Source organism: Crocodylus porosus, unplaced genomic scaffold (assembly GCF_001723895.1).
Source record: "Crocodylus porosus isolate Cpor-Errol unplaced genomic scaffold, CroPor_comp1, whole genome shotgun sequence".
Lineage (NCBI taxonomy): Eukaryota > Metazoa > Chordata > Crocodylia > Crocodylidae > Crocodylus > Crocodylus porosus.
Genome location: NW_017728906.1, coordinates 42,162,258 through 42,174,362, shown reverse-complemented (window position 1 = coordinate 42,174,362; position 12,105 = coordinate 42,162,258). Strand labels below are relative to the sequence as shown.

The 12,105-nt window shown below is 41.3% G+C and overlaps 1 protein-coding gene across 3 annotated transcripts in view; it reads left to right on the top strand.

The window, feature by feature from the left end:
- PRDM15 (PR/SET domain 15) overlaps positions 1-12,105 on the top strand; it is a 59,539-nt gene that overhangs the window by 242 nt on the left and 47,192 nt on the right. For all 3 annotated transcript variants that reach the window (XM_019528980.1, XM_019528981.1, XM_019528979.1), the window contains exons 2-4: positions 5,449-5,494; positions 8,429-8,522; positions 11,106-11,259. In XM_019528980.1, the coding sequence (XP_019384525.1) occupies positions 5,458-5,494; positions 8,429-8,522; positions 11,106-11,259 (285 nt within the window). In that variant the 5' untranslated portion in view covers positions 5,449-5,457. The remainder of the gene's footprint in view (positions 1-5,448; positions 5,495-8,428; positions 8,523-11,105; positions 11,260-12,105) is intronic.

Sequence of the window (12,105 nt, the reverse complement as noted above, 5' to 3'; positions counted from 1 at the left end):
GCTGCCCCGTGGCGCGCGGGCCCCGCTCCCGCCGCCGCCTCCTTGTCTCCGGCCCGCCTGGTCTTTGTTTCAGCGCCCGCCGCCCGGGCGGGTCCGAGGCAAAACCCGGCGGAGCCGCTCCCGGATCCCGGCCCCCGGCCTTCTGCCGCCGCCAGGCGCTGAGAGGAGGAGAGGGAGCCGCACCTCAGCTGCACCTCCCCGCCGTGCCCGGGCGGCTCCGACGCCCTCTGGACTGTCCAGCTCTGCAGGGGCCGGATCCCGCCCTCAGGATGGATCCCACCCCTGGGGGCCTGGATCCCACCCCTGGGGGTGCCCTGTCCTGGGGGCAGGTGACAAGGTATCTGAGAGCAGCTCGGCCCCTTGTGGAGAAGCGAGTGCTGAACCCCCACACACCTTCCTCCTCGTCTTCGTCCCCCTGTGCCCCATGTGGGTTTGTCACCCGTGCACCCAGCACCAGACTTCTCCCAATCGGCCCCCACCCACGCCCGGCGGGTCGCATGCAAGCGCAGGAGACTGGACAGGACGGGACGGACCAGCCCAACCGGCTGCTCTGCTCTGGCCCTGCTTGTGCTGTTTGCCTGGCCTTGTCTTCGTGGGGCAGGAGCAAGGCAGTGGGGCCTGCCGTGCCGGGTGGTGTGCTGGCATCGGGGCTGGCTTGTTAAAGCCATGCCAGAGACAGCCCAAGGAGAGGGGGTTGCCTGAGAGGAAGGCACCCCCCGCCTACACCGTACACAGGCCATGCCAGTTTGATTGTGGGGTAAAATGCCATCCTAATCGACCCCATCTCGCAGGCACAGGCCATGCCAATCTGACATAACTGTGGGGTAAAATTCCTTCCTAAATGCATCCCACCACCGTCTCGCACATGCAGGCCATGCTGATGTAACGATGGAGTCAGACTCCTTGCTGACCTCCCTCCCCTCCATCTCATGCGCACAGTCCAGGCGGGGACCAGGAGATAAAAAGCTCCTTCCTAACCCCTCATGTGGTGATTAGCATGACCCTTAGCAGAGGCAAGAGCCTTTAGCCAGAAACCTTGGGTTTTGAGAAGTTTTTTTTAGTTTTAGCAGTTGTATTGGCAAAGCCCAGTCAAAATCCCCTGTCCCAACTGCAGGGAAGTCCCAGTGCTGAAGGTGAATAAATGCCCCAGACACTTGCAGCAGCAGAAGGGGAAACGTCCCTTCCTGGCCCTTTGTGGCATCCAGCAAATCCCAGAAGTGAGGAATAAACCAAGCCACCCTTGGTCTGCACTGCCTTCGGCTACATTCTTTCATTTCAGCGTGGTTGTGAGTCAGGTGCTACCTCATTATCCATAGATGTTATCCACGTAATACAGGTATTGACAGTCTGCCACGGGAGTTAGGGGCACAGCCTCTGAATCTGAACTTCCAGGGCCTTAAATACTGGAGATTGCATGTCAGAGAGGAACAGTGTTAAAAATGCTGTTTGTTCCCAGTTTCAGTACCCACTCTTTGCCACACTGTGGCAGGATAACCTGTGGCTATTTATAAGGTGGTTTTCAGTCAACTAGTTACAGTTACTTACATTGGGGATGAAAATGCAAACTGCCAAATGCTCTTTGCTAACTCTTACATGAAAATGTCCAGCTGATAAAATTGTGCGGGCAGTGACCTGATAGAATGCCTTGATCCACCAGTGTAGATAATTTATTAAAGAAACTCAAGCTATTCATACATTGTTCCTTCAGTTCTTGATCCCCAAAACAAGCATGGCTCCGTGAGTCCAGGTCATTCATCCAGCTGATGTTTTCCTTGCTGTTTCTGCTTAAAGCATATGGTGCCCTCATGTTGTCAAAAGTGCACTTTTTACTTCTGATCTGACCCTCACTCCCTTAGCTAAAATGAATTTTTGTGCAACTCCTCATGTACAGAGAGAGGTAACTAGTTCTTCATTAGTGTATTTGCCACTTAATTAGTGCTGTCAATAATATACAAAAAATTCTGGAATGCCCAGAAGATCCGTATCATCTCTGCAAAGCAGGAAGTTAATCATGTGCAGCAGGGTGGGTTTCTTTGCTAGATTAAATGTTAGCAACCAGCAGAGGAAATGAATCTGGTCCCAAGCAAGAATGAGGAGTAAGAGGTTTTGGGTTCTGTCAGGCTCTGCCACTCGCAATGTGACTCTGCAGATTCATCGTCTGTAAAATGAGTTGTCATAATACCTATTTTAGAAGAGTATTGTGAAAATATAATAGTGATTTATAAGGATCTTTGAGATCCCTGGGTGAAAAGTGACATATGAAGTCAAAATAGAATTATAAAGCTAATTTTCAGGATCTTCTTTCTTCCTTGCCTTTTGCATACAGCAAAGTTACAGAGACCTGTAGTCAACCTGTACATCTAGTATGAATATATGAATGTACAAATTACAGGAGTCCTTGAGCAGTCCTCTTACTATACCTGCACGTTCAGGTGTTCCCTTTGGTGTATTTATTAGCTCTGTTCCAATGGATATGTTTACACTGCAGTTTTTGGGTCTACTTGATACATAATGCATTATCTGTTCTTTCTTTTGCAGAACATAGTAGGTCATTGTGCTGAACTAATGAAAAGACCTCTGATGCATCAGAAATCAGTGTGCTATGTAGGAAATGAAAAATGTCTTGTATAGAGAGGTGAAAATTAAGATAATGTAAAACATTAACTGAGATTTAGCACCTCTCTCTTATCAGTTTAATGAGGTGTATTTGAGTGACCTCTATTTTCTATCTTCATCTCCTTAAACGGTAGCATTACACCATTGTGCTTTCCCTGTGTGCTACTGCATCTCGTTTTCTCTTTGTTCCTAAAACCATAGCAATTGTTGGTCTCCCATAATGTTGTACATAATAATTATAATTACCAGAAACATTTGTTGAATTTAATTTGCTGGTAGTGTCAGACCAGGGAACCAATTGTCTTGCGCAAAAGGTTTGGTGCAGACAGTGGCAGTGCTGACTTGGTTTACCAGCATGCCTCAACCAAATCTACATGGACAAAATTAAACCTCCCAAGTGTGGAAACTGATGCAAAGGTGCAGTCTGTATAATATAACTCGTTGAATCGCTATTCTTTGTGATCATGTACAGCAAGGATATCAAACTCATTTAGCACCATGGGCTGGATCTGGACTGTGGGGCTTCTTGCAGGCCAAACCACCCATCTTTGGTGGCGATATTAACACCCTGGGTGTTGGTCTTACCCATGCGGTGGCTCTGGAAGCCATTGACGTTAAAACCACCACTGCAGAATTGCATCCCCAGTGTGGAAGAACATGTCCTTTTATTGTATGCTAGAGGAGAAAGGAAAGATCTGCCAGACTTTGCTTATCTTTGCCCATTTTTATGTGACATCTTGGTAGTAACTAACAGCTGCCGCCACACAGTAAGTTATTTAAGCAGTAGTGACAAGAGATGCGTACTACTTTTATATTTGTAAATCTCAAAATAGTTGATGAATGAGGGCACGAGTCATGAGCCTCATTTCACAGATGAGTAAAAATAGGGTAGCACAGAGATGATGTGACTTAAGTGCAATTGTACAAATCCATAGGAGACCTGGGACTTAATTCTGTTTCTGCTAACTCCTGTCTTCCGTTCACCAAAGCTTTTTCTCTGCGCCACAGTTGCAAAAGCATTCATGATCCACTACCCCAAAGTTAGTGGTGGTACTTACCAAAATATCATTCCTTTTAAATAGCCTTTTTATTCTCTGGTGTCATCATATGAAAAAAATACATTAATTTCTCTGTATCTGGGGTTGCAGTTCTTAGAATCTCAGCTTCTCATCTGTGTGACTCATGGTTGACAAACCGGACATGAGTGGGCCTCTAAGCTTGCCCTCTCCAGTTGTAAGAGTGAGTATGGGGCTGGCAGTATGGATCTTTAGCTCCTGCCTGACTCATAATAGGACTGGGGAGGACCAGGTGGAAGGGAAGAATGATATGAGGTGACCTTGGGGCCACACCTTAGCTGACAGTTCTCGTTCCAGGCCTGTGAAGAAAAAGCAATGGAGAAATAAAGCTTTTACTTCATGCCTGAGCCTCTGGCTGAGAATTGTGGGGGAGAGATGTGTGAAGTTACATACCACATTATAAGATACAGGTGTAAATTATGTGTTTGGTACAGAACAGAAGCCCCAGCTCTGAAAATCCTAGCTTCTGTGAATTTAATGCAGATCTTTACTACTTAATGTGTTTTGGTTTGGGGCAGTAAGGGACTGATTAAAAATCCATTTAAGTCAGTGGGAACCCCTCTTGACTCTAATGAAAATATTTGAACAAAATTGAACATATCATAAGGTTATGAATGGAATGCATAAAGTGTCTAAAATTGCAAATCTTATTCATATTTTCTGCATGCTTGTATCTTAAAAAAAAATTAGGCTGACATTGTCTTTAAAGATGACAAACTCTGAGGCTTTGGATATATTTCTGGGCCAGCACATGTTTCAGTGGACTTCTTAAAGATATAAGATTTAAAGATGTAATGATCTCTTTACTATATATGTAAAAAAAACCTTTGCATTCTGATCACTGGAATTTAAATTGTGTAATATTTAGGTATGCTTCATCGAAGAATCAGTGCACATTTAAAATATTTCCTAGGTGCCCCTCCTATACTTTTTTTTTTTTTTTTAACATTGCTTTAGTTAACCCATCATTAGAACTCATTTTACTATTATAATTTATAGTGGAATGCAGTTAACACAAAAGTCATTTTAAAGTGGAATACATTAAAAGTCCCACATGTCCACTAAAACTATCTGAAGTAAGTGTTGGGAAGAAAAATGACTTTGCCGTAAAACTAATATTCCATTGTATTTATGTGCCAGCAGTCCTTATAAAACTGTGATGTAAGCTGATATGAGCATGTTTTTCACAAATGCTTGTATGGATTAAAATAATAAATTTCTGTTTCCTTTATTAAAATGCTTCATAAACCAAAGTGGTTAGGAAAAGGCCTGAAACTTGTAGAAAGAATGTTACTAATATATGGCATCTGCTCGTCAGTGAATGATGATGGATATTGCAGCTATTCTGCTGAGGGTGGTGCATTTTCTCTTGTGGCTGTAAAAACCAATGTTAGACTTGCAGGTCCTGCCACAGTGGTCACAGGTACGCATGGCATTAGGGACTGTACTTGACAGGCTGTTTCCTGTGGTCATGTTTCTGTTGTAATTCGAGTGACCATTTCTCATCACGATGTTGGACTCCATGATTGAGAAGGAAGCGCCACTTTGTCCTGTCAGCACTACTAATAGTCACTACTTGAATCAATAGTATCTTTAATTTGCGTTTTACCTTTCATGTGCATCCTTCTTTTTAGGGTTCAGCAGCCTCTATATTCGCATGGTTCAGTTAACATTATAGGTTAATAGGTGGGTGTTTTATTAGTGTAATAAAAATAAGGAGTTTCATTATGCTCAGCTTCCTTTTGTTTTTTGACAGGTTGCAGAAATGGCAGAAGATGGCAGTGATGAAACGATGTTTATTTGTAAGTATTAGAAGAAGAATGTGATGTAGTTATCAGGATGGGACTTGTCTGTACCCTGTGTTAAATTTGAACCGAAAACAAACTTACCTTTTGTTTATTTATTTGTAAAGTTAATTATGTAAGTGAATCCCAAGTATAGAAGGAAATTTCCAGTTTTTAAGAACGTGAATACTTTATTGGAAGGGGAGAGGAAGAATATACTGAAATGGCTCTAGACATGAATTAATATTTTTCATAACTGGCTATGGGGAGACTGAAAACCCCCAGAGTTGTCAGTGGTCAATTTGAGCCTTTTGCTTATGTGGTGGTGGTTGCCTTATTGGGCAATGCACCAGGCATTATTTCATGGAGCTTCAGAGCTAGGAAAATGACAAAATTCAGTTTTGGTTAGAAACCTGTCACCCTGTCTTTTGGAGCTGCAACATCCTCATGTCCTTTGAGGATCTGATACAGAAAGGAACTTGTAGACCATGCTGATCAGGGGGTTACGCTTATATAACCAAAGGAGTCCTGAGTCTGGTCCAGGCTGGGGAAAGCAAAAGCAAAGAGTGTGGCCTTGATGGTCCCTTCATCTTGCAGCCCATTTGTTGCTCTTCAGGATTTTGGCTCCACAGGACAAGAGGGAATGGTCTCTAATCACTGACTCTATGGCATCATCCCAGTGGTGAAAGTTTGCTGGGGTTCCTCTCCTAAGGCAGTGCTGCCCTAACATTTATGTGAGCTATTAGTCTCATGATTAAGCTTCTCTATTTAACCTTCCACAAAAAGAGCTTCAGTGCTGTAGAAGCCAGAGCAGACCAGAAAGTCTTGCAAACGATCTTTACCTCTGTGGGTTAGCAAGGGGGCAGTCACCTTGCCAATTGCACAAATAGTGTGCATTAAGTAACCTGCTCTCCCCATACCCAAATGGGACATGGGAGTTGAATTTGTGGCATTTCTTCGTTTCTATGCGAGTTTTCTGAAATAATTGATTTTTGTATCTGATGTTCTGGGCTTCCAAAGTTGCTCGCTGTTGTTGAGCTTCATGTTGCATTAAGCTCAGTTCACAACTAAATAGCATGCTTCTAAAATGCCAGAAGGGCTACATGCTCAGCCTGGAGCCTGAAAATTGTGCTGTTGTCTTTCTGTTTCATGCTGCCTCATCAGAAGTAAACACTGTAGAATCAGAACTCAGCTGACAGTTTTGTTGATAAGCATGAAACAGAATAGAACACACTGTGCTCTTCAGCGGGTACGGTGACTCTACAACGATGTTTTCCCCCTTTTCTGGCAGAAAACTATGCAGATGTAGCTGAGAAAATGCACAAAAGGTCCATCTCTTTGATTCCAGTTGGAACAAAAATGAGACATCATTACAGAATAGAAGTATGTTTTGAAGGGAGCTGTAGCCTAGTAATTAAAGCTGGGAACTGGAACTTGTGTATTTGGTTTCTGATGCTAACACTCACTTTGTGCCTCAGTATATCCATTTAAGAGCTGGGTAGATTATCTATTTTGCAAGGAATCGAGGGTTAATGATAAGTTATTAATAGAATTTAACAATTTAATAATAATAATAGTTACTGTTAGTAATTATGAGCCCCTATAAGATCAGGGTGAGAGGGAAGACTGCACTGTACAAATAGTGGAATAGGTGGTGCAGGGAGTCTTTAGGCAGAGACTGGAGGGATGCCTTGCTAGGATCATTTGATCTCAGCAGTTTTCCTTCGCAAAGCAGGGTGTTGGACTTGATGATTTTTCGAGGTCTCTTCCAGCCCTTGATTTCTATGAGTATTGTAAAAATATTTACTGATTAGAGTCTTTCTTCTGACCATAAACTTGCTTCTAAAAACCATCATCACTGCTAACCCTGCATTTTCCTGCATACTCCTCAAGGTAATTTGCATCTGTCTCTGGTTTTATAATGCTTCTGTAGCCTTTGCACCCTTAAGTACCACACATAGTGAGCACTACTGATCAAAGAAGGTTAGTGGTGGTACTTACCAAAATATCACTCCTTTTAAATAGCCTTTTTATTCTCTGGTGTCATCATATGAAAAAAAATGCCAGATGGCATCCGGTACATTTCAGAGATATATGTTGCATGGTAGTGTTATGACTTAAACCCCACTTTAATTGTCTGTCCACAAAAGAGAGTTCTTATGTCCATGTGCTTCTTATGTTCCCTAGTAGAGTAGTGGTGGACAATAAGAATTAAAGAAAGCCACATGTTGTGGTGTTAGATGTTGAATATCTTTGCAGAAATTTTAGATACTGAGAATTTGCATGCTAAACATAGAAAGCTTTTGTTAGAGCATAATCTTAAAAGAAATCGTATGTTAGTGTTCACTTTTGTGAACACTGGGAATGAGACTTCCAGGTAATAAAAGGCAGTGTAAGAGTGATGTTGTAGCCATGTAATAAAAGCTAAGGATCTTCTCACTAGGTACTGTGCGGAAACTTGGGAAAATCTGGTACATCCAGAGAATTCCTGGCTTTGTTGAAATTGATGAGGTGTTTGTCATTGACTTCAGTAGGGCCAGGGTGTTTTCAGTGTCTAAGAATATATGAGGTTCTTCTGCATGTGTGCCTTAAAAACATGGATCCTTTGAACAGAAGAATGCTTTTCCTAGCTTTGTTGGCTAAAACATTGTTGTCCTACTATTTTTATACCAAGCATTTACTGGGGGTTGATTTGAAAATATTTTCATTGGGAAGATACTTAAATTTTTTTAAGTGCATTGTCATCTATGACATTTCATTCCCAATCCTGCATATGTGTTGGACAGTGCTTTTGATTCAATTGTGCATATCCTCTGAGGCAGTAGAAATGACGAGCTTATTTAATTTACTTAGTTTGATGCTTGAATTTTGTATCTGACTTTCCTAAATAAAAGGCAACATTCCTAGGATAGCATTTCTTTGAAGCTGTATATGCTGTCTTTTTCCTTACAGGGTGTGAGGACTGTGGTCAGTATCATGATTCAGAATGTCCCGAGTTGGGCCCAGTGGTGACAGTCAAAGACTCTTTTGTGTTGAGTAGGGCAAGGTAAGTAACTTTAGCATGGCTCTGCAGTTCCTTTGTTTAAAATTAATTTACTGTTTGGCATACGCCAGACTGACACCTAAAAAATGAGGATCTCTGTCTACAAAACAGACAGACCATGATGAAACAAAGAAGTTAAGCATGTGTTCAAGCACTTTGTTGCTTTGAAACAAGAGTCTCCCTGCTTATTCATACCTTGGCAATTGTGGTGAGATTGCTAATTGGGATGGTTTCTTAAAAACAGTGAGTACCTTTCACATTTTCTTGTTTTTCCCATCTTAAGCACATCACACCACATTTTGACATATTCAGAATGGTGCAGCATTTTCCAGTGGTGATAGTGTGGGTGCTACAGTACTTCATTCATCATCTGTCCTTTATCCACCACAAGAAGCAAAGCCACTGATTTTTTCCCATTTTTATAGGTTTTTAAGAGTGATCTTAAATCCTAATCTTGTCAACCTATAACAACATAGCAGAATTGTTTATGTTTCCCAAAAGAAACTACCCACTTAAATTCAGAGTTAGGATAAAACAGTATTACATAGAATCATTAAATGTCACCAAAATGTATATCTTAAAGAGAAATATTTTTTTTTCCTCTGGAAAAGATAATTCACTTTTGAGGTATCTTTGAAATATTCTAGAAACATAGAAACTCAGTGAAGAAGACTGGTCTCAAAGACACGGCAGTGGGGGCAATGCAGTGAATCTTTGATCAGAACCAGAGAGGCTTGATGACAGCTCAACTGTCTCTTTCCTTTTTCTTTGTGACGTCTCTGTAGAGGGAAGGGTGAACGAACGCCTGTTATTCATACTGCCAGGGATTACTGTTTCACAAACATATCCCAACTGAAATTATTTCGTCAATATCTATTAATAAGTGGGAGTCCCTATCCTGGAGTGCTTGCAGTCAAGGCAAAATGGATGAAATGTGGGAAGAATTTTATTACCATCTCTGGGTTATCTTCGGGCACTTGGGGTGAAAGGGAGTAACTTGTCAAGGGTCAAGCGAGAAGGCTGCAGTACAACTGAGAAATGTATCCTGTTGAAAGGATTAAGTGAGGCCGTCTTGTTTTTAAAAAAAGAGAAAAAGGAGGGGACAAGGGGAGAAGTGTTAAAATCCAAGCAAGTGTCCTTTACTATATTATAATAAATAACACCTTTTGTTACTAAAACTAAAGGGTTGTTGTTGTTTTGGTTTTTTTTAAACTCATCTTATTTGCTTGCCGATAAAAGCCATATACACTTTGTTTATTTTTGGTAATCTCAGCCTAGACAAGGAAAATAGATTAATCAGTCTCACCCTTTTCCTGTTACTGTAGTCTGTAACTGGTTTCATTTTAATGTTCTCATGCACGGTAATGAGAAGCTGGGGTTGCAGTTACTGTAGGGGCTATTTCTAAAGGCAGCTAAAGTGTACTTTTAAACATGTTTGGAAATAATTCTTTTGGGCATAGCCTTTATAATCAGTTGGCCTTATCAATTTTACTCTAAGGTAAACTTTTAATTGAAAGCATAACTTTTTGAAAACTAATGTTCTGTAGACAAAAGAGCCAAATTGTTTCTCATCTGGGAAGTATCCTTGGAAAGAAGCCTAGGGGAAGGAAACCTTTTGAGGTACTCCAGGCATCAGTACTTCTGATAAGAGTTGTGGGAATTGGGATCCTGTAGATTTTGGAAATGTAGTAACCCCACATATCTAGGTAACAGAAGGAGAAAGAACTTATTGACTTCTGGCTCTAGTAATGCAGTTGTTACTGAAGCTGAGTCACAATTGACTCACTCCCCCTGCAGCTGAAGAGGGGATGCAGTAGGCAGTAATTACAGCAGTAGTTGTGTTACCAGCTGCCTACATTCTCATGCAGAAATCTGGCCCCCAGATGGAGGGACTGGTGCTGCAGGGAGCATCCCTTCTGCTGTTTTCCTGTGACCGCAGAGCTTGTGTTATTGAGGACACTCATGAGGGGATGAGGGAGGCCAAGATTAAATCACCAGAAATTAAATTGGTTCAAAAGGATCTGTCTGGCACTCATACAGCTTTGTCAAGGTAGTATGATGGCTTCTGTCACAAGAAATTATTTTTCAAAGGTGGACCCCTTTTTATAAATAGTAAGAAATGTTTCTTGAATATGGTTCCTCTCACAGGCCCAGTTTGCTAAAATGGGAAGGTGTCCATGACAAAAGCACTGATGATCTGAAGGAAGGCTAGCTACTGCTGACGTGTTAGGAAGGGAATTGGGAAGAAGAGTGGAAACAGTAGGGTTTACAAATTTGACCTCAGCAATAAGAAAGATTCTGATTAAAAAGGAAAATATCTTGAAAGCAGTGAATTATAAAAGGGCACTGGCAACTCATATTGAGACAAAGCTTTTAAAAAAATTGAGAGCAGTAGAAGTGTTTTCATTATGGACTTCAAAAATTCTATTGGAAACTGGAGTAATAACAACCTGACATTGCAGCATTGGGAAGCTGAGTGGTGACTTATTTCTCTTCCCTTTGGACACTGAGAGAATTTTTTTTATGTATGGCTAATTTTCCTGATATTTTTTATTCTCTTGGGGGTTTTTTTCCTTCAATTTTTAGGTCATCTCTGCCTTCCAACCTGGAGATAAGACAACTTGAAGATGGGACTGAAGGTGTATTTGCACTGACTCAGTTGGTCAAACGTACCCAGTTTGGCCCATTTGAGTCTAAGCGAGTTGCCAAACTGGAAAAGGAGTCAGCCTTTCTATTGAAGGTATAATATGATGCATGCACAATGATACTGATGTGAAGTTAGTTCTAAGGTCATCGTGAGCACAATTGCAATATAGTACAAGCATTATGGAAAGAAATGGATAGATTTGAGAGAGCTTTTGATAATATCTGACGTTAAGCAACCTAAATGAGTATTTCTGTGGCATCCCCAGGGGAGCAGACAGTGGCCCAACCTAGTGAGGCATCCTGCCTAGTATAGCCATTGCTAAAGCAGCTTTGTTCCATCTGATCAGAGAAGATCTACAACAGCAAGTGAAAGATAGGGATGATAGTTGCCATTTGACTTCTCTTTACACACTTGGTGGTGGGGGATGGAGAAGGATGATGATGAAAATTCTTCCTTTTTTTTTTTTTTGGTGTGGCAGTTCAATTTGATCCTGTTTTCCTAATACACAATCAGAAAAGCAGATAATCCTTTTGCGTTTCCAGGTACTTAAGTTATGATCATACAAAAACCACAACAAAAGTGTGTTCTCATTTTTGTTTCATTCTCACACCTTCTAAAAGTCTGTGAAAACCTATTTTGAGTGTTTCAGTCCAGTCTTACCTTTCCAGTAATATCTCATCAGAAATAAAGATCTAGAAATAAGTAGAAACCAAAGTCAAGGGTTGATTGTTGTTTGGTGTTCTGGTTTTTCTCCTGGCTTCCCATCATTCATGAATAAAGAGGTTAATTGGCATTCCATTCTTCAGTGAGTAATTTTGATTGAGTTAGCTAAAGCAGGTTCCTTTGAGCCAAAGCTTTTGTTTATTTCCATTCTGTCTGTGACTTGCTATGTGACTTTGTCTCAGTTTACTTAACTGTAAAATGTAGGTAATATCTGTC